At 35.0% G+C, this 23,618-nt stretch overlaps 2 protein-coding genes across 2 annotated transcripts in view; both read right to left on the bottom strand.

The window, feature by feature from the left end:
• G2E3 (G2/M-phase specific E3 ubiquitin protein ligase) overlaps positions 1–23,618 on the bottom strand; it is a 229,052-nt gene that overhangs the window by 156,966 nt on the left and 48,468 nt on the right. The gene's annotated exons all lie outside the window — the stretch shown is intronic.
• SCFD1 (sec1 family domain containing 1) overlaps positions 1–23,618 on the bottom strand; it is a 48,814-nt gene that overhangs the window by 1,996 nt on the left and 23,200 nt on the right. Inside the window, exons 15-24 of the mRNA XM_069858380.1 lie at positions 21,216–21,312; positions 16,920–16,990; positions 15,934–16,013; positions 15,306–15,368; positions 14,229–14,304; positions 11,989–12,042; positions 7,383–7,435; positions 5,859–5,892; positions 4,554–4,619; positions 456–524 (exon numbers count right to left, since the gene is read on the bottom strand). Coding sequence (XP_069714481.1) covers positions 456–524; positions 4,554–4,619; positions 5,859–5,892; positions 7,383–7,435; positions 11,989–12,042; positions 14,229–14,304; positions 15,306–15,368; positions 15,934–16,013; positions 16,920–16,990; positions 21,216–21,312 — 663 coding nt within the window. The remainder of the gene's footprint in view (positions 1–455; positions 525–4,553; positions 4,620–5,858; positions 5,893–7,382; positions 7,436–11,988; positions 12,043–14,228; positions 14,305–15,305; positions 15,369–15,933; positions 16,014–16,919; positions 16,991–21,215; positions 21,313–23,618) is intronic.

Genomic DNA, 23,618 nt, shown 5'->3' with positions numbered 1-23,618 from the left:
TCCAATACAGATATGGACAACTTCAAGCTCCTGCTAAGCCAGTATTTATAAGCAGTAAAATATAAGATAAAGGTTTAAAGATTACACTTAAATAGCGGTTTTTAATTTGTGAAAGTTGCTAGAATAACCTGGAAAGACATGCTACTTGTGAAAGTATCAAGAACCGAGTAATTTTTTTTGTAATTACTACTTATGTTAAGGCAATCATTATGAACTTGTTCACCCGCATTACCTATGAATTCACACTGACAATACAGGCCTTCAAAAGTTAACCAAACATAATGACTCCAAACCCCCAATTCAATCAAGTGAAAACAGATAACAGAACATGTATTAATCTTTCACAAATTAGTTGCTGTTTTTTTAAAAATGTCCATGGGGACACGTAAAGGTAAACAAGTCAACACAGAATTATAGAAGTAATACATATTACCAAGGTTATAAAAGGTACCTACCTGTTTTATAAACTGTGTAGCATTAAAAAGTTCACTGCAGCCATACAGGACATGTTTGCCTTGTTTTCCCTAAAAAAAGAAAAGGAGGTAAGAAATAGAATGTCTAACAGAGCACCCACAAGTAGCTTAAACTAATTGTATATATATAAAAAGAATATCTGGATGATGTTGAAGTCCTACACTTTTGTCTGGAAGAAGAATTGTTGTTCCACCAGAGGAAAAAAAAAATCTATAAATAAAATCGAAGTGGAAAATGAGAGACCAGAGGAAGAAAAAGTGGGAAAAATGGGACATTTTAGACATTTAAACTCACTCAAATGCTAGGTTCTCTGACACATCTATGAATGGCCTGAGGAAGGTAAAAACCTTACTTGAGAAAACCCTACCCTCTAAACAATTCTTCTAAACAATTCTTAGAGCACTGCTCTAAGAATAGTAATGTTTACTGTATCTGTTGTGTTAGAGCCTGAAAAGTACAATCTGTAATTAATTTCAATGTGATGATGATATTAAAACTAGCACTTTTTTTTTGTAAATGGAGTCTGAAATAAATACGTTAATTTTCAATCAGATGCGTAATAAACCTCATTTGTAGTGAACAGTTTAACAGGATTCACTTGACAGCAAACCTGCCAACGTGCTATGTTAGCATTTTGGAAGTGAAAATTAGTTTAAGTAATACATAGTTTCAGATTGAGTTTATTTCCAGTGTTGTGCTAATAATCTCATGGTTTCTCAAAGTCTAAGCATAGGCCTGAGAAACCTGTTTCACAGTTAAAATTATTTTGCATTTTCCCACATTAGTTATGTAAAACCTATTAAAGAGCAAAACAGGAACACAAGCCTCGACAAAATGATTTGATTTCATCCATATTAGCAGTTGTGCCATTTCAGCACAAAATAACAGAAGCAGATTCTAACAGTCCTTAGCTGATTGTCACATGCTAATTAAGGAGATGTCAATCCTGGTTCAAGTCCTCACCTTCATTAATTTTGAGTGGCTTGTGGTACTAAGCTATTCCTGTTGCTGAGCAGGACCTTGAGCTTGCATCTTCTCATATTTCAGGCCTTTTTTTTTTTTTTAATCTTAAATCCTGAGCAGATCTGGTTTTGATCTAAACTGGTATTTTGACAGATTCCTATTTCAGGAGAATGACTGAGTAGTATTTGTTTCTGCCTAGTAACTCCAAAATTTTTAAACTATACAAGTCATCGTGAAATGGGACTGTTGTTTTTCAGGCAGCTCTGAAACACATTAATCTACACTTCCCATATGTCACATATATTCTTAGAAGAGTGTAATGTTAAATAAAAGCATATACACTTAAAAAGTTAATTACTCAGTCCATTCAAAGAAAGAGATAGATCTCCAAATAATTATTGGAGCCAAGTCAAATCTGCTTAACATCGTAAAAAAACCCCACATCAGTACTCGTCGAAACCCAGTATTTTTTAATGACTTAAAAACTATGATGGATTTAAACTCCTTGTGATAAATAATAATGTCTATATCAGATAGACTGTGACAGATTATCAAACAGTGCATTTCTAACCATGTACTAAAGGAAATTTGCTAAATTCTTTGGTAGAAAACAGTACTCTAATCTCCTCTTGAAGGTTCCCTTATAGCTTGCAATTTTGATGGCACATTTTCAGCATGTTGAAATGAACTTGGCCAATATATCTATTTTAAGGCACAACGTGCCTTACTGACATTATAAATATTTGCTTTTTGACAATGTGAGATAGTCCATTCTAGCACAAAGTGAAACTAATTGGATTTGAGGGTTCCTCTTAGTTCTTCTACAAAAACACCTCCAGAAAGTCAAAGCTGAATGAGCATTCCTTCCTGTTTTAGAGAGTTTTAAAATACTTTCTCTGTGCTTTCAGAGGCAAACTGGCAAAATAGATAGTGCTTAGAAAAATAAAGCCATGAATAAAATCTTTGTGGTATCTGCTTGCAAGAACAGAGTTGTTGACTTTTCTGTTTTTCTTTCTGGAGGAAGACTGATTGAATAGTAAGATAATTAATAAGCGATGTCCGATGAAACAACAGATGCTGGAGTGTACCACACAGAAAAGCCAATTCTATTGCATAAGCCTGAAAGAGTCACGTGGGAGAAGCAGACAAGTCTCTGAGGGGTGGGAGGTGAAATCAAAGCTTTCATTAATCCTTCATGTTTTTTCAAGAGCATACACCCAAGCGGAATAAAGGAGAGTCTTCCCCCTTGGGAGGCCACTTCTCACTGACCAAGTGTGCAGTCTGATTGGAGAGACATACAGCACCCTTCAGCTGTGACACCTGATGAAGAAATCTGTCTACGGGTTCCAGGAGAAAAACTATGTCCAATTTCTGACTCTCCGTAAGGCCTAACATTACCATTCCTGTAGTTTTCAGATCCTTCTATCCCCTCCATCTGTTCACCAAACGACCTCCTGTTTGTCCTCTTATTCCTCAGAAACTTCAACTTCCTGCCACTTTGTATGAAGTGCTGAGTGTTTAACTTGTCATCTCACAAACGTTCTGCATATACACATACGTACATGCATGCATACACAGTGAACCTCAGCTCTGTCAGTGTGCAGCTACACATCAGAGATGTTTATTAGCCTCTAGAGGATTCAGAGTTGCATTTTAGTAGGAAGTAACAAATCAACATCACAAATACACATGCTGCTGGGCATCTTTTGAATTGATATGGCACCTCAAAGTGGCTTTGCATAAACTAGGGAGCAAGCCAAAACCTTGAAAATGCACTCTACTACAGGCAGATGCCCCACTGAATGCTGTAATTAGTCACCCAGAATAGTGATAATTGCCAAACTAAGCCTAAATAATTTCTTTAACTTATATTCCTCTTTCTCGTCCTTTCCCCTATCCAGAACAGCTCTGTTTCAAAACTGCTGCCTGTTAGAGGAGGAGAACAACTCAGCACACACATTCTGATTTTACGCTCCTCAAAATTTATCTGGACATAAGACCCTGATGTGCTTGTTTTGTGGAAGAAGTGTTTTTCAGTGACTAGTGCTCCGTAGTTATTCTTTTGTATGAAAAGCCTCAGTCCAATCCACCATTGGACAGAACGATTGATCCATGAACAAGGTTAAGATCAGGAAGGATCTTACCTACTTCAAAATTTTATCAAGATTCCTTTTGTATTTTTTCATTCCTAGAAAGTGTTTGAATCCTACCCCTGTGCCCCAAGAATTGTGCCAATGTAGTTACTTTTCTCCATCCACTGAGTTTTGGTATACATGTGTTCTGGACAACTGGAATCTCAGAGAAATTAAATGTGTTATACCAGCATTAAGTGGCTGATTTAATTTTTTTTTTGTGCTTATGATACCTCTTATGATTTCTACACAGAACCAAATAATACAGCATATCAAGAATGAGCTTCCACTAACTCATCGGTGAAATCTTCTAAATGTGGGTAAACAATAAATGCTTAGATATGGATGCTAATTTGATCTTTGCTTTGACAGACAGCACAGTATTTGCATTATGTTGGCTTCTGAAACAGCAGACATTACACTCAAGATTGTTGTAAAATAAGATACTGTTATCTGTAGACCTTATTTTGAACTGACTTCATAGTGCCGAATTTTGTATGAAAAAGCACTGTATAACTCTTCTGAAAATTTATGAAAAAGAGAATTCTGAGCAGTTCCTTACTTTCAAGGCTATCATATGCTACAGCTGCTTTATTTAACAATAGCAAACAAAAACTAGTAACAGGGCTCTTGAACACTATGAATAGTCAAACTGACAGCGTTTGATGTATCAGTACAGAAGACAGGTTAATTCAGTTTTCAACCATGTTAGTGTGAATGAAGACAAAATAAAGCAGAATGCAGGTTTTTTTACTCAATTCAAAACTGCAGTATGAGCAAAAATACTAGAAACTCTTTATTGGTCTGAATTAATAATCAACATTTTCTGTTGATATCTTACACACCTTTTTTTCCCCCAGACTCTGTATATAATACAGATGTTAAGGCTAATTTCAAGACTTAATACTAAATGTTACAGAAAAACTGCTAAAACAGGTTTCTATCAGTTAAGTTCGAGACTACAGCCAACAGAAGTGCACATACCTTTATGTAGTCAATAAGATTTTGATATTCAATATAGTTGCCTCCTCCAACTACAAACACTATTGCCTAAAAGACAGCATACACGTAATCAGAGTAGACATTCAAATTCTTAACATTTCAGTAGTAAAATATATACCCAATCACTAAATCTACAGTAAAAGTCATCCTAATCACACTGTAGTCTAGTAAGAACTGGATACAGAAGCACTAGCTTCCTACCTGAAAGTAGATAGTAGAGGATAGTAGGATGCAGAATAGCAAGGAGAGAGCTTTTAACATGTCACTATCTTCTACTAAGAAATATTTGAAACATATGCAAAGCGTTGCTTTTCATACAGTGTCCATAGGAACAGTTAAAATATTTCCATGAATTAATCTGGGACACAAATAAATATTGCTGTTACAAAGGAATACACTTTTTCATTATTTTCCCTCCCTTCCACTTACTACTGTTAATAACCTATAATATAATAGGCAGGGGTCATCAGTATTTTCTAGTCTATGTTTAAAAGAGAACAATTAATGACTAGAAAAAGGAGACTTGATAGTTGCATCATTTTTGTTAACATTCACTATCCAAAACTGTTTGACTACACTGTAAGAATTTTATAGATAATTTATGCTATATTGACATTTTTGCTATGGCCATCTGCTAGCCATATATATGACACCGTCTGGTATTCCTTTTGTTTAGGAGGATAATTAGAACATTTCAAGAGAAATCCAAGACATTTTTCTATTGCCAAGGCTAAGATTTTGCTCATGAAACTTGGTTATAAGGTCAGGTAAGTAAGACTAACTATTTGCAGTTATTTATATTGAAAAATACTGAAAGTTACTGACATTTGTACAAAATGACAACACTTGTTGTTTTGCTTTTTTCCTTTGATTGCAGAGACTGTTTAAAACCCCGTCAATTAAATAAATCAGTGGTCAGCACTGCTGTTTAAGGCCAGACAAAGGATTAAATCTAGAAAGCATTCTAAAGATCTGGTGTAAAAATGGAGGGGTTTTAAATTTATATTAACAAATCCCTGTAATTACCTCTAGAAGAATTTTCTAGATTTTTTTTTTATCCAGTATTACTGTTTACATAGTCCTTTGAAGACGAAAAGACTTCTTCAGAGTAACAGCTAATTATAATTAATACTAGATAAATTAATACTACATATAATTACTGAAGTGCTTTTTGCAAACAAGACCTCTTCTTTTCTTAACCATGATCATAAAAAATGACTGGTACTTCAGGATTTGTGTTTTTCTTTTAACACATGAACACTGAAAAATAATTTCAACATGGCTTACCTCCTGGAATGGATTTTTGTTTCTTGGAACTGAGCTATAAAACAAAACACAGACAAACTTCCAACTTAGATTTTATTAGAACTTAATATAAATATGCAAAATAAGTATCACATACCCATTATATTCATAGAATACCACATAACATTAGACAAAGACATAAAATAGAACAATAATTGCCTTCCTGAATTCATTCTCCAAATATTTTATTTAAATGATTTATTATGGAAAATAATTAATTCTACAGGAGTGAATACATGAGTAAATAGGAGATTTATTTGATCAGTTTTAAGACTGCTGTTTGAATCATAAACTTTGTGATAACATTTCTTTTCGAACTTAAAAGCTCTAACTCTAGTGCTGCTAGCTAGAAACAAACACGATGAGTAAAAAATTTCACCAGCATTAGCACAATTCCTGCATTTAAAATCCTGCTTATCGGAACCTTAACTAGGAAAGCCAGTTGGTTTGCAGTGCTTGCATATATACTTACTGATGCTTCAGAATCTCAAAAATTATTATAGGCAGTAGGTGTATGTTCTGTGGCCAAATGTCACAGCAACAACATTAGGATTAAAATGATTTAAGGAGGAAGAGGTAAATTACAGTTTGGGTGGTACAGACTGTTCCTCTCCATTTGAACACACAGTCCTAGTGGCAGGGAGTTCGCAGGAAGAGGGTCAGAAACCTTTTTGTATCACCTTGCATCTTCAGGAGGAAGGGAAAAAGCAAAGAGAATGCTCCGAAGGGTCAGTCTACTCTCCTGCCCTTTGCTCACACACTGCCACTACCTTCCTGGCCTGAATTTCCAGGTGGTCAAACACATCGCATGTTCTAACAGAGACTAAAAGGATTGCTTTTTTCCCTTCAACTTATCTTTTCCCTTATTTTGGTAAGTTTTCTCTGAGTGACCAGCAACAATTAACTCAAAACAGATTCCAGTGCTTTATGTCTTTGACTGTGGTAGTTAATTTTAACGTACCTTCTAAAAATAATTTTTATGTAATCTGTGGGAAAACAGCTTATTTAATTGCAGGGTGAATATGGACAAAGGAGGTCCAGACTTGGATTTACATTAAAATCCGTCCCTGCTTCTTCTGTTCTTGAAACGTGGAATGTATATTTCTGACAGCATAACTCGTAATAGGAAACAAATTTCAGATAATATGTATGTTTTATTGGAAAGTATTATTACAGACTGTAAGTTGCAAAGGAACCAAGCAGTACAACTATAAAGAACTCATATTTAGCAATTATAAATGTTATAAGTTTACATTCCTGTGACTGAAACAAAGTACTGAAACATGTTAGTGGCATGTTCAGTCACTGGAACAAAACTTTTTTTTTTTGTAGTGTTATAAAAATTTATCTGGTTAATTCAGGTTCCTCTTGTGAATTCCTCCAACACCAACTGTCTTGACTTAAAATTAATGATTAAAATTAATTATTTGTAGTCAACAAGTAAAATAAAACCATGTTTCTTAAGTTAGCCTTTTCACAGGGTACACAGAAAGAAGCAAAACTCACCTGTCACTGCCTCGTAGCATCTTGGGGTCAAAATACCGGTAGTCGTCTGTCTCCTATTAAAAAGTATGCTTTTATGTCAAAAGATGCGAATTTTGGCTAATGAATTTCAGCTCATATCTATTGTATTAAATGTCATTCAAAACTACGTATTTTCTAATTTAGCAGTCACATAATTCAAAATTAATTGTGGCATCCACTAGTATTTATAGTATCAGATATAACTGTACTAGTACACAACATACAACACAGAACTGTAAAAGGTGCTGTTGAGCTTTTTGTTTCTGGTTCATCTAAAACTATTACACACTTTCTAAAAAATACACTGCTTAGCAAAATAAATCCCAACAGAAAGGCAGTATGCAGAAAGAAACATAAAGGTGTTACCAGCTTTAAAAGAATATCAGTCAGTTAGTTATAAATGCTACAGTTTTCCAGGTTACAGAGATCTGCTATTGATTTAACATTATAAAACAAAACATTTCTATGGCAAAGAGGGCTAAATACAAGACAGATCAAAATCTGCTACTGCTATGTAACTTACCCTTTTCATTTCATGATTTATGACTATTATTATACCCAAATAAAGCTCTTGAGGAAGAAATAAGTCCCACAAGAATGTGAAAAGTCTGACTCTAAACTACACGAAAAATTACTTTCTTCACACAAAACACTGAGACACTTCCAATATTTTTACTGGCAACAAGCAGGATTTTTGCCAATTATTATGGATGAAAACCAAAACTTCTCGGTAACTCCTTCTGACAACTACTTGGCTTTCTTCTGTTTCTATACTACTTTTTAATCCAGGTACTGTGAAGTTTAGTTTGTAGCAATCTGCATGTAGGACTACAGTGGATTTCATTTGGGTCCTTATATGCAAGATTTCCATGTTTTGATGATTTTGTAGAGCAGAAATAATTCTTTTCGAGAAGTAGACCAAATACCTGAAGAATTTATTAAATCTCACAAAGCATAGCTATCTCTTATACTACAAAATATTTAGTATGCATGTGGTCAATACACACAGAAAAAAATAAATCTATTTGACATTAAGGATTTTCATGTAATTACATAAAACATCTCTTATCAATCTCAAGATCTGCTTTTAAAAAATATAATTTAGACAATTTCACACTGAACCTCTGTAAAATGCTTTGATATGCTCCAATGGGAATTTCAAGTGTATTTGTAATATCTGCCAGCATTCATGATTTTGGCAGTCTTATACGTAAAGGTAGTATAGTAACTCTGAAGTAATAAGAGAACTGGGAATGGACAGATATTGCTAGATCAAAACTGAGAGGTGTTTGAGAAACCTTTAATTCAGATAAAGAGCTACAGCTTCCCTACTTGTTAGAATGTATTACAGATTAATGCCAGATGAAAACTAGAATTAAAAAAACAATATTACAAACATTTCCTCCTTGAATGTATTACTGCTGCATTACTTCATTGTGGGTTTGTGTAAGGAGACACATAAAAAGTAGTAAGGTAATAGAAATATGATAAGCTAGTTAATTTTTTTTCTGTTGAAATACACCATTCCTGCTCAAATCAGTTCTGATGATGCAGGGAAAGAAACTCTACTAGATTTTATTTGCTTTAAGAAATAGCTAGTCTGTCAATAACAACAACTACACAGAAGCTTCCTTACACACAACTGACTTCCCTAAGCAATGCAAGAATAAAATTCATGCCTTTGAAATTATAAACTTAACTTTCAAGGTTTCGAATTAAAATGGAAAAAGACCCATGGAAATAAAACCTTGATTTTCAGCCTGTATTTGTTTTTCTGCAAAAGCAAATATAACTAGTTTGGATTAAGGAAGTTACACCATTTCAGAATTTTTCATTGTAATGCATGAAAAGCAACCATGCAGTATACTCTAAGACTGAAAGATACCATATTCACTGAAAGAGACGATATAAACCAAATTACGGTTCCATTCAGATGTATCACAAATAAGATTTATCTCCTCAAGTCAATACAAAAGTACATGCTATATTGAGAGAGACTAAACTCTTTTGAAACTTTGTCATAAAAGTAATAAAGGTCTACTGATCAAAGATTGTCCTTACTCAAAAATCAAACCATTTTGTGGAAGATACTTAAAAGAACCTCCATAATTCTGTGATGGTGGACAATTTCACACCTATGGATTAAAATTTGTGTATATTTGACACTGATTTTTTTTGTGTTAGGAAGATTTAAGGTTTTAAACTCTATTTAGCGATACCGAAACAAAGCAACTATGTTTTTAGATTTATTAACAGAACATTCCTTATGAAAACATAATCCCCAAAGCAAATGCTTAAAAATCTGCTTTGATCAATAAATGTTACTATTAAAAAACCCAAGTAACAGATCACTTTAGGGTCATCAATGAATGATCCTGAATAAATATTACAAGAAAAAGTGTAACTATAGTTAAACAATGTAGACAAATTAAAAAGTTACAGGACGGTATTATTGCCTGTAAGAACTGTTCCATCTGTTCTGGCTTCTGAAAAACCTGCAAAGCACAGGTGCACTCACTTGTCCTTCCTGGTAGCTGCCCCCATAAGATAAAAGCAGCAGCAAGGACAAGTAACACATAAAGTGATTTAGAGACAACCCTACAGAGTTTTGCACAGCATATCATTCAGAACAGGTTTAAAATTTCAACTGACAATAATACTTGCGGATGTTGGTGGTACAAGTTGTACATTTCATATGTTTATTGATGCATTTTATGATAAAATATTTTTAATTTTTACATTAACAATAACTCACCTTTCATAAATCTGTCCTAATTTTGCATTACAACTTTTATCTGTATATACCCTTCATACACTGATCCCTGTGGTTAGTAATATCCAATAAACTATAAAGGAGATTTTTTTTCCATGTTGCTAAAAACTAAAATCTGAAGCTTTTCTTCACCCCTCCCTTTGTATTTTGCTTTCAGTGCAATAGTCTTTTACTCTGGGGAACAGAGAAGGACCTCAAACATCAGAAGATGAACAGAGGCCACAGTGGTGCATTTCTACACATTTTCCTTTTCTGCATACAATCTCACTTCTGTTGATGGTACAGAAAGTCTAAAAGTATTCCACAATGACTCTGGCTTGCTTCTGCTAGCTGAACCTTACTCAAAAGGTTGTTAATTTTCCTACAGGTTAGCAGAACCATTCTTTAGCGCTTGCCTGGTTTCCTATGACTTGAAAAGCAGAAGTCCTTGGTTTGGGCCATAAACTCCAGGCTCTGACAGAGCAGTGAAACATGAAGCCACTGTCTGACAGACTGGCTCAATCTCTGCATTTTCGAGTAAGAAGATCAATGTTTTCTCCAAATTATCAAAGTGATCATGGCTGCGCTCTGCTAAGTGAAATGTGAGAAGATCAAGTCAGCAAAAAAACCCAAGATGACCTGTAAACTGTTCCAAATCAGTTCCTAAACTTGTAGCCTGATAAAGCTAGTGTTTGGTTATTTTTAAAAAAAAGAGTTTCATTTTTCACCTACCTGTAAATTATCTGTAGTTTTTAATCTCAGGTATCTGCATTAAATATTCTGAAGTGACCTCTACTGGCTAACTAGATAAAAATAGTCTTGCAAATAGGGGCAACAACCCATTGCCACAGTGTCAATTTCTTTTTTCGATAGGAGAAAGCAAATTTTCTGCTAATAATCATGACATATATTATCTATGAAGTACAGATTACGAAAAGACAAGATTATTTGCATGTTGGTAATTTTCATATTTTATCACTATTTATCTCTCTTTACATACAGTTAATACCTCAGAGTGAAAGTGGACAATGTTTTAAATCTACTAACCATTGAGAGATATTAAAATTGTACCTCTCTCTGTGATGCTGATGTTATTAAAACAGGAAGATTAATGCAATGCAACAAACATTAAAGCTTTCTAAATGACTTTTAACAGGTGATTTTTTTTTCCAGAACAAATTTATGCACAGGATGGTCATATGTAAGAATTCTAAAGGAATGAGATAGTAAGAAAATCAAGTCTGCTTTGACAACACAATACATATTTTTAGCTGCAAATTCTAGCAAAGTGTTTCAAAAGTTTGTAATTTATGTAATCTTTCACAGTAAACTTTCACAGAAACAAGGGGAAAAGAGAATTTTTCTGCCATAAAACCAACTCCACTTACTAACTGAAAGACTACATGAGTACTAAAATAATTTCCTCTAAATAGCAAAGCTTTAGAGATGTGGGAAACAAATTTTTCTCTTTATCTCTTTATAACTACTTTGCTTCTGAAACTGTGCTCTTAAAAAACCATCACCTTGATTCAAAGGAAGCTTAAACCCACAGTTTAACTTTTAGAGCCACAGAAAGTAGTAGAACACCAAGAGTAACTGAAGCTCCAAATAGAAAAAAAACCTCAAAATCACTGAGACCAATAAATTGTCATTGTTTAGAAAATATTTGTATGAAAAAAATTACAATGAAATAGTTATGAAAATGGTTCTGTCCTTGAGTTACTGCATGATTAGATTTAACTGCATTAGCATGAAAAAATAGCCAAGGAATACTACATATCACAGCCTCAAGATTTCATTTGTTCCACCTTCTCATGTGAACGCAGTTATACTTACAGGATTTGACTTCATCTCCATAAGGTTGTCCAATATACGTGTGACTGGTAGATTCTGTAAAACAACGTGAAATTAATGGAATACTGACATGCTTACTAAGATCTATTCACAGGCACACTATTATTTACAGAATAGTTTACAGGGCACTTGAAATACTACTTTAAACAGTTTTCCTCTTGTATTTTGTAAAAGCTGCATATCTTTATCATCACCTAAATTAACTCCCTGTACAGGAAATGCAAACATCTGAGGAGCATCTAGCTAGAGGATAAACAGCAAGTGCAAAAAACCTGTAAAGACAGGAAGAGAGTTGTATTTCGGTATTATCGCTATACGCAGATGCGATGATGTATGAATTCTTACTAAAAATAGTTTGCAGCTTAAGGAAAAAGTTTTAAAGCTGTAGAACAGAATTAAGGATGTAATTATAAAAAAGCACTAATGTTGCCAAAGAAATGGGTAAAAAAGCAAAAGTTTGGATGAACTGGAAATCAACAAACTGAGGTTAGATTCAAGATGACTTTTCCTTATTTAACATAGGAAATGTTAGTTTGGATGGAAGATCTGAATTATTAACCAGTCAAATCACTTTAGTTACAATAAACTGAGGGAGAGTTTACATAGCAATGGAATTGGAAACATGACTTGTTGACAGAACATATGGACAAGGACATTCCAAAGGATGATCCACAAATAGCGCTGAAAAACACTTAGGATAAAAAAAATGTAAATCCCCAAATGAGAAATAAAAAGTAAACTTAAATGAAATACCACATATCTTCATCAAGCTTAAAAATATGAGGAAGAACAGCATTTTATTTGGCTGCCCCAAAGCACCTGGAGAAGGAATTAAAAGCCAGAAAGGAAATATTCTGAAGACATCAACATTATGGCTTCTTACTCAGAACTCAAAACAAAGCAAGCCATTTTGTTAAGAAAAATACTGACTTTTTAAAGCCACATGTTAAAAGAAATGACAAAATGTTTAATAGAAGAACAGCAAGTCTCATTTATAATGTAATTATTATAGATTGATAAAAGTAATAGTTTGTCTCAAGATCTCTGTAATATATATATATACACATGCAACATACAAGATGCGAAGTTTCCTTAACTACATTTCATGACATACTACTGATTTGAACTGTGCAATGCAACTTATCCTGTCACAACAAAATTCCTGCAGAATTAATTTCACTGACTACCCTACAAAAGCTATATAAACAACTCTTAAAACTTATGTGACAGCTGGTACTTATCATGCATAAAATTATGCTTACAACAGGATGACTAAACAAGCAACAACTATGATAAAATTAACTATGTAAAAAAGATGCATATTTAATTAGAGGTGATATTTCTTTTTTTTTTTAGTTCTGATATGCTGTATTCCTAAATTAAATTCTAGTTCTTCCACTAAGAATTATAATATGACAGACGATCTTTTTCATAGAAATCTTGATGTCAAAATAGTACAGAATTAAGATTTTTACCTGTAAGTATTTATGCAATGCAACCTGTTGGAAGTGCATATTGGAGAAAATAATACATCCTCTACAGGGAAGCAGCTTTCTGGGAACCACAACTCAAAATTTCAGCTATGACGAGTTATACTACCAGTGTCTCTTTTTTGTGTGTTTTTTTGTTTTGTTTTGTTTTGTTTTCGGGGGTGTACATTGAAATTTGTGTGCAAGTTATGCTCAGAAATATTTTCCAAAGTTAAGTGAATATTTGAAGGTGGCCATGTCATTACAAACACACTTCGGTGTTCAAGCACATTTCAAGATTACGGTTGCTATACGTTATTTAGGTAGGAAAACTTGACATGCTTGAATTGTAACTGAACAGAGAATGAACACTTTCAGCCTTTCAATCACTCCAGAACAGATGCATTTAATACATGCTATTCTAAGTAAAGACAGAACTGTTGGGGGTTTTTTGTTTATGAAAGTCTAGCCTATTTTGAGTATTCCACAGCTGCTAATGCCGAAATCAGTATTAATTGCACATATTGGAATCTAATTCCTTACCAAGAGAGATACTTAAAGAAAATCAGAACAGGTCTGAAAACTGGAAGCTACAAAGTGCAAGATCTATCCACCAGCATAGGTTGATGTTAGTTTTTTTTTACTGTACAACTAATTTTATTAATATGACGGAGGCACTAAAACTTGGTTTTCCACATGTTTACAATGCTTATGCAATAGACTTCTTTAAAATTGGTTTTTAAACTTACTCACTTGTTGCTTAAGTACCAAGTTCTTCACTCCTTCCATTACAAACTGTGATCCTGTGTTCATAACACGTGAAAACAGACTGAAAAACAAAATAAAGATGATGTGCAAGATCTTTTATTAAATTTTGAATTCATAAACTTTATGTTGACATCCAATTCCCATTAAAGCTGATGGGACTTAAGTAAAAAGTCATTAAGTTTGTCATGAAATACATTCTTCAAACCACACAGCAACCAAGTGTATGGGAATACACTGTAATCTAGCAGTTAGATCCTCACCTATCAATAGGAGTCTTGAGTTCTAGTATTTAATGAATTGAACAGTTTATTTTACAGCTTCAGTAATGCAAGGATTTGAATGCTCCTTTCGAGTGTCCTAATCACTAGGCTTAACAGAGATGCTCTGTGTCTCCACCCAATCAAACAGTATTTTTTTTCAAGTGAGACAGCACTGGAATTCTCTCTCTCTCAGTCTCCTCCTGTATTCCAGAAAGTAAAGTTGGTAATGAGGATTCCAATCCTCTCAAGCATGGGAAGACTCAAGTCCCCTATCCTGTATGCCATATATGTACCCTTAGTATAGTCATTATCTTTTCATGTCTTGAAATAAATAACTACACCTTTCAACAAGCAGAGAGACACCCAGTCTAGGACACTCTAATGAAAAAGTAGTGTGCTCTTGCACCTCTGACAGTCTCCAAGCCCTAGACAGAACCAGTTTTGAATACACAGGGCTGTTCTTATCTTCTGCATTGACTGAATAAGGTTCAAAATGATGGCTGTCAGAGATACATTTCCTGGTGTCAAATTCTTCTTCTGTGAGAGCCTGTACATTTAATGTGCAGGTGCAGATGTCACTCTATTAAGTTACTTTGTGAATTTAGTACTTTTATTTTCATGTGCATAAGTCTTATGCACTGCTGAGGGAAGATGAGTGCTTGTAATTGTCTACAACTTAAAAGCTTTTACAAACAGGGAAATGTTTTATTCTGGGCCTTGTATAGCACCAATCACACTTTCAGTATTACTAAAATAAGGTAAAAGAATCAAAAGGTGTACAGAAAATTAATCAAAAGCATACCCCAAAGGTTTAGGTGTAGTACTTCCATAGCTGGTTGGAGCTGAAGCCATCTTAGCGAAAGCCCTGTGAAAGCAGGTATAGAAATCAAATGCTTATTTCATGGTGCATACTGCTGTAGAATGTTCCACTCTGGTCATCTGAAAGTGAAAAAAACTTCTGCTTCTCAAACTCTTCCAGGAAGCAACTCTCTATTTAATGCATCCTTCTTGTCTAGAAATACAACAGTTAAGGAACTGAAAAGGAATTAGCTTTTATATATAAAAGAAAATGACTTTATTTTGATACCATGTAAAACTAGAAGAACTGACAGGTAGCATGGCTTTTTGGTATGAACAGTCTGAACTAGCACAACCTCTCATTTAATTCACTAATTTGTTTCTGGTTTGGGTCATTAAGTACCTGCTATGTGTTCAGTTCAACAGTGCTCTGGCATTACTGGAGTTTAGTATTAAAATAAGATTTGCATGTACTAATCATATAATGACAGCAAAAAAAATTATGCCAGAATGAATGTTAAAGGATAATTTACAATGTATGAGAAGTAACACATATTCTTTGATAACAATGCTGAGTTCTGTAAAATTACCAAGTTAAAGGCTCACATAGGAAAAAAAAAGAGATTACTTACTTCCATTGTTTTATGTAGTTCAAAGGAGCAAGATTACAACCTGCATCCATCAATGCTTTTTTATACTGCTCCAAGTCAATCTGAAATTATGGAGAATTGCAAAAGTTGAAACCACTATTAATTCCATATGGAAATACAAGATATACTTATCTAAATATTAAATAAGCAGTGTAAAGTTATAGCATTAACCAAAGCTAAAAAGTAATTATGTGTCTTGACTCCACCTCCTACCAAGTATGAAAATATAACTTAATATGTAATTTGCTATAAGCAGCTCTCATTAAATTTCACAGTATTTGGGGAATTAAGCCCTGTGCACTTCCAAAATGGGAACAGTCTTTTATATGAGCTTCTTTAAAAAAAACCTGACAGAACACTGGTTTCTGTAAAATATCCCAACAGCAAATAATAAAAACAAAGAGGAGTTAATATACATTATAAGAACACTATCTCTTTGCCAAACCCAATATAGTTTTTCCTACCATATAATAATACTTCCACAGTATAATAAAAATCTTCCTTGAACTTAATCATCAAATTCAAAAAAAAAATCAAGAAATTGTTTCCTGAATTATTCAAATACTGGGACAAGAAGCATTTATCTTTTATTTATCTGCCAGTCAACTGACCCAAGAATTCCTAAATACATAAGGATAGAGTAATGACAGTCATACTGACTTCTTGTTTTAACTACTTCTATTGAGCAGTGGAGCAGCATAATACTGTCATGCAGTAGCTCTGAACTAAACATTTGAAAAGATAATGATCCTTCTTACTGGACATTCATATCCTTCGAAATGGTGGCTAAAGCTTTGTGAGCAGATTCCCTAACAATACTACAAAATTTTATTTGAATTTTTAATATTTCCTGGACATTTCATACATCACTTCAAAGAGAAGCAGAATACCCATTCAGTGCTGAAACAGTACCAAAAAATCCTACAGTGGTAGCATTTGGTATTGGAAGCTGAAAAGAGCATGCATACCTCTGAAGGTGCCTGAGCTGAGCTTATGTAATAGATAAGAAATAATCGCATTTTGTCTTCTGGAGTTCCCGCTGCAGTAGAAAAAAAAATATTAACATACTCTTCAGTAATCATTTAGATATACATTCAGACCTTTAGTTATTGCAGTAGTTGTTATCTACAACCATGGCCCTGTTCAGAGCATAAGATGTGGCCAAATGATGATGTGGCCATTCCTGTGCCTGTGTTACTGTAACCTGCTACAGCAGATTTTGAATGCCATATACTTTTTTTTCTAGAAGAGACTCACTATTAATAGAGACTAGTTTCAAATGAAGATTTCAGAAGTACAACTTCTTAAAACAAACATTTCAAATTTGTAATCCAATATTTCATTAAAAAAATCTTGACATATTTAGATACACTACAATGGTTCAAGAAAATGAACTTTCTTGTACTTGTGAGTAAGAAAAAATATTTTTTTCTTCCCACTCCTCCCCACCCCCATTATGGAATGTGGATCACATCAGCAGGGGATCATCTAATATCATCTGCAACTTTTGTTTATATGTCAGTGTTTATTTAGTTTGGCAGAAGTGAAGAGTAAGCATTGTCATAATGAACATTTATGACTTGGTACAATTTTTTCTGGGAAATAAGTTTTATTAACCTTTACCAAATACCAGTAAGCCAGAAGACAAAGACCTGAAGGAACTTTGCATTATCTAAATCAAAAGTCAGCTTTCAAGACAGACATGCACTTGGGTAAAAAAGCACTTAAACATTCTAAATATACAGGGCAACTGACTTTAGTTTCTGTAACTGAATTGGAAACTTGGTTTCCAGCTTGCAAGTTTAAAGCCTGTTTCAGTACTTTGCCGATCACCAAGTTTCAGTTTCAACTGTAATCTGCTAGCATTCCAGGGGATATCCCTCACTGGGCCTACTTACCATGTCTAAAAAACTTCTAGGTTTGTGCTCACAGGAGTGTAAGTGAAATTTTCTCTTACTAATAGTAAGATTGTATATTTTTTTAAAAAAATATCTGTGATTGCATTGTGTACACCTTAGTAAAAAGCACATTGTTTGGCAAAAAATACTTTACTCTTGATATACTACTGATCACAGCTGTGATAAATAGCTATAAGATGCAGGTCAGTAAAATATTCACTGTTTTTTCCTAGGCTATAGTTTCTGACAGCGTAGAGAGAGTGAGAGAAAGAGAGAGAGCTAAGTGTTCTGAAGAACATTAACTTGGTAAACCTAGAACAGAACAATTTTATTTTCCACTCAAAAACCAGTAGGCAGCTTTTAGGGCTATTGATTACCTAGTAGAGTAAAGCAAACCCAGTAATTCCCGTTTTACCACTACTCCAGGCTATAATAATATCCACATAACTGAGAGGCAGCTAATACCCTGAGAGGTACATTAGTATAACACAGTAAGAAATGGGAGGCTGAAGCCTGAAACTGTTCAGTGGTCAAGTCCAAGTGCTTTTGCGAAGAGCTCTGCAAACATCATTGCCCAGAACACAAGTATCTTCCCAGATAATGCAAACAAGTACCACCAAAAGCACTGGAAGACTTGACATATTATTGCTTCAAAATGTTTTCTGATGGTATTCCTCAGTGAATCACACAATAGGAAGCTGACCAGTTTTACAAGACAGCATGCGCAGAAATAATCACTATGATTTAACTTAAATCATCTTGTTGTAGTAACTTAACTTAAATCTAGGCAACAACTACAAAATGCTAACATGTTACTGTGAACAGCTGAATACTTAGCTTATGAAGGAAAACGCTAGCTTGGAAATCTAATCTAATCTTTCTCTTGCATAAAACCCATCAACTTTGCTAACAGGAATGTCAATACAATACATCAGGATTAGAAAACAATTTATTTTATACTGCAATCTAAAACCCCATAGGAAACGTGGACTCAGGTAAAAAGTAATTGATCCAGCAGGAAATAATAGTAAGCATAGTGATTTCTGTTTTCATGCAAATATAAAATTTGAAATCAAAATAGTACACAAATAGTTCATTCTGAACATGGAAAAGGACTAGTTTGTATTGACGCCTAATAAAAGTGGATTACAGATATACTTATTAGCTTCACATTACCAATGGAAGTCTGTACTGAATTACAGATTGATGCCTCACTACATTTTCTGTAAGTTTGTTAGCTTCTAAACTTGATCCAGTAAGAGATCTGTAAAATTTTAGCTCAGAGTTCTACCAACTGTGTACTTCTTCTATTGCCTTTTGGTTCTGTAGAACAGAGGCTAATAAAAGATTTTTGAAAGAGTCAGCAGGATTTATGTACACTCTTTCTATAAATATGGATAGTTTTACAAATTCCAAGCAGACGCTATGTCCAGTATGTAGCTAAAAGATTATGAGTGCAAGCATGCAATAACAAATTATTATTATTATGGACCTCAGGGATCTGTACTAGGACCAATGCTGTTTAATATTTTCATCAATGAGTGAATGCACCCTCAGCAAGTTTGCAGATGACACCAAGCTGAGTGGTGCAGTTGTCACATCAGAAGGAGGGGATGACATCCAGAGGGACCTGTAAAAGCTGAAGAAGTGGTCCTGTGTGAACCTCAAGAAGTTCAACAGGGCCAAGTGCAAGGTTCTGCACCCGAGTCACGACATTCTGCAGTTTCAATACAGGATGTGGGATGATGTGATTGAGAGCAGCCCTGTGGAGAAGGACTTGGGTGTGCTGGTTGATGAGAAGCTTGACATGAGCCAGCAATGTGTGCTCACAGCCCAGAAGGCCAACCATATCCTGTGCTGCATCAAAAGAAGTGCAGCCAGCAGGTCGAGCGAGGTGATTCTGCCCCTCTACTCTGGTCTCATGAGACCCCACCTGGAGTATTGTGTCCAGTTCTGGAATCGCCAAGACAAGAAGGATATGGAACTGTTGGAATGGGTCCGGAGGAAGGCCATGAAGATGATCAGAGGGCTGAAGCACCTCTATGAGGACAGGCTGAGAGTGCTGAGGTTCTTCAGCTTGGAGAACAGAAAGCTCCGAGTAGACCTTATTGCAGCACTCCAGTACCTGAAGGAGGGCCTACAAGAAAGCTGGGGAGGGACTTTTTACAAGGACAGGTAGTGATAAGAGGAGGGGGAATGGCTTTAAATTGGAAGGGGGAAGATTTAGATTAGATGTTGGAAGAAATTCTTCATGATGAGGATGGTGAGGCACTGGAACAGGTTGCCCAGGGAAGTTGCCCCTCACCCTGGAAGTGTTCAAGGCCAGGCTGGATGGGGCCTGCAGTAGCCTGATCTAGAGGAACGTATCCCTGCTCATGGCAGAGGTGTTGGAACTGGATGATCTTTAAGGTCCCTTCCAAATCGTTCTATGATTCTATGAAATTATTTTCTTAAAGAGCATACTGGGAAGAGAGCAAGAGCCTCGCATCTCTAAATGATCAAGGATTTGCCAATATACTTGCCAATACAGACACACCAGTGTTCATAACAAGTTCTACCATCTTCCTCTGCAGGTTATTTTGTTTCAGCCAACTGGAATCAGATCATACTTAAATCTGTCAAGAGGGTTTTGACATACCAAAGGTTGTGAGAGGCTGAAATGGGAGTTAATACTATGATACCACAAAAAGGTGAGAACTCATTCCAGTCTCAATCTTTTACATAAAGACCCCTAGTGACTCCTGATAACAGAGATCTGAGCATCAGCCGGTGTGTAAAGCTTTGTTCTGTATGAATCATATACGAAACAAAGTAGGGTGCATTGCTTTTAGATGAAAATAGACATGCCACAGCCAGGTCAACACGTGCAAAAGTTCAGGTGAGTCTCTCAGTGAGCTGACCAATTTACATCTTGCTTCCTTCTCCCATCCAACTTTTTCCTCACATAAGTGAGAGCTACCCACGTTACAATCCTCTGACCTAACCAAATTCTATGAAATACTCATTTTCATTCCATTTGTGAGGCTATAAAACATGCACTAGGATTCTGAATAATCAGTATTGTTCAGATCACACAATTCCATGCTACAGTAATCGTGAAGAAGAATGGAAGTTTAAATATTCCGATCTTCAGGCACAGAGTTAGGAATGGATTTTAGTGGAGCTGCAAAAGTTGCCAATACTTTGGATATTACTCAACTGAAATACTAAACACTTTAGATTGCTACTGAAAATCAATAAGAAGTTGTTATCTTTACAAGTCTTGCACAGCTTGCACATTCGCTCTTCCAGAACTGTTAAGTCCCAGTAGTTACAGATTTATAGCATATCTTAAATTTATTCCAAGTTCAGATTTAAACTACTCACCATCTGGGTCAGAAATCATGTCCAGAAGAGATTTATCCAGAGTGGATTTGCTCATTATTTTTTCCTCATATTCAAAATACACATCCAGCTTTCGACTCTGTTTAAGAGTAAATATTAGGGTTAATACCTTAACACTGTGAAAACAAATTTATTTCCTCTTTAAAAAGGTATATACTTTAAGTTAGCAAGACTAGTTTTAAAAAATTATTTTTACAGAAATTATCAGAAAAAACAACCAATGCTTGCATTACAATATGCTTTTAGAACTCTCAGAAGACTGAAGTTTATGTAATTCTTACAATCCTTCTGACATGCAAATATTAACCTGGAAGTAGAACTTTGTTTTCAGCTACGGTTTTGTGGTAGCTGACAACTACATGCCATCACACATAGTGTTATGCTTCAACAGGAAAACATAATGTTCAAGTGAATCTTATGTCAAACTTGTGCTGAACCTCAAGTCTTTCAGTCAACAAGGCAACTACTCAATGCAGATAAATGCGGCAACTACAACTGCCAACCTAGGCTGATACTGAAATAGCTTCTTCAGATCAAAGTCTTGCAATGTTTAGACACATTCAGCTATGTATTGGCTCAAAGAGGAGACCAGCAGAGTGGATCTCCATATCATTGCCTTGAAAGCACTTCAGCTCCACGTCATACCTGCTGGTAGACTGAAATCACAGAATTGTAAGGGACCTCTGGCGATTATCTAGTCAGACACCCCAGCTGAAGCAGGTTCACCTAGAGCAGGTTGCACAGGGGTTTTGAATGCCTTCAGAGAATGAGATTCAACGATCTCTCTAAGCAGCTTGTTCCAGTGCTCCGTCATCCTCACAGTAAGGAAGTTTTTCCTCATGTTGAGGCGGAATTTCCAGTGCTCATTTGTGCCTGTTGCCTCTTGTCCTATCACAGGGTGTCACTGGAAAGAGTTTGGCCTGATCTTCGTTACATCCACCCTTTAGATATTTATAAGCATTGATAAGATCCCCGCCTTGGTCTTCTCTTTACAAGCTAAACAGTCCTAGCTCACTCGGCCTCTCCTCTTAAGAGAGATGCTCCAAGTTCCCTAATCATCTTTGTGGCCCTAAGCTGGACTCTCTCTAGTAGCTCCTTGAATTTCTTGAGCTGGGGAGCTATCTCTGTTATAGTTTCCTTAACTCTCTCTAGAGGGAGATAACACTTGCAAAGAAGCCACTACAATTTTTCTTGTCTTTCCTTACTTTTTGTGTTATAACTACATTTGTATCTCCTTACATGGAGTTATATTCAATGTTCTTCCTGGATAAAATGCATCCAACAAACAAAGCATTGTCTTTAAATCTGGAAAATTAATCTTATGAAGGTAAATACATTATTGTTGAATTTGGCAATGCCTGTATTATCTTAGCTGGTGATCTGTTTAACAGAAATTTATTCAGATATCATGTAAAAACATACGACATTAAAAAAAGATACTAATCCACTGTATTTGACATCAGATTGAATTTTAAATAAAATTATATAATTCAAACATGGGATACTTTCTAAGAACAGATTTACAGTTGTTAACTTAGTTGGAGTATAAATTGGATAAAAGTCTTCTCAACCTTTTTGAAACTTTATGACTGTTCAGGTAAGACTACCAAACAAAGCAGACTAACTGCAGAAAAGAAAATTCACTAGTTGCATATATTTGCTCTACTTTGAGTCTAAACTGATTCTCATAAAAAATTTTGGACAATTACTTTGAAATGTGAACTTCGCATTTTTTGGTGAAAAAAAAGAAACTTAAAATCTTAAAACTTCAGGTCCTTTATTTCAGGGATCTCTAGTCCTAAACCTGTTATCCTTGGGTGCAGTCCTTCAGTCATCAGCTTCATCAGAAAAAAAATAATAATGCAAAACAAGGATGCATTTGTTTGTTCTAAGTACTGACAATAAAAACTTGATGGTTCCACTTTGTGGAAAAAAAAGTAACGCATTCTTTCCATTATTATACTAAACGCTCAGATATGCCTGAAATCTGCCAGGACCCCCAAGCACGTGATTAATTGCTGGTTTCCTCTTGCAGTGTCTTAGAAAGTGATCCAAGAGAATGTGGAAAGCAGCTGTAAACTGAACACTAAAATATGACCACAAGAACAAAATAAACTCACTTAGTATATGTTAAGTAGGTAGCATTACTTGCACTGATTCTCATTTACATAGGGAAGAAAAATGCTCAAATACTTAATGCAGTAAAAAAAAAAAGGACTTAAAAAACTTAATGCAGTTTCACAGATTCTGGATAGGGAGTACGTGGGGCATCAGTTTTCCAGGCAGCTAGCGATTTCTGCTAGTTATCATTCACTTTGTATATCCTTTTGTTGTTATTGTAGCTACTTGCTTTTTTTCTTCTCCTTTGCTGTCCTGTTACACTTA

The sequence above is a fragment of the Phaenicophaeus curvirostris genome, chromosome 5 (assembly GCF_032191515.1).
Source record: "Phaenicophaeus curvirostris isolate KB17595 chromosome 5, BPBGC_Pcur_1.0, whole genome shotgun sequence".
Lineage (NCBI taxonomy): Eukaryota > Metazoa > Chordata > Aves > Cuculiformes > Cuculidae > Phaenicophaeus > Phaenicophaeus curvirostris.
Note: the sequence above shows the minus strand (reverse complement) of the source record. Positions and strands in the feature narration are given on the sequence as shown.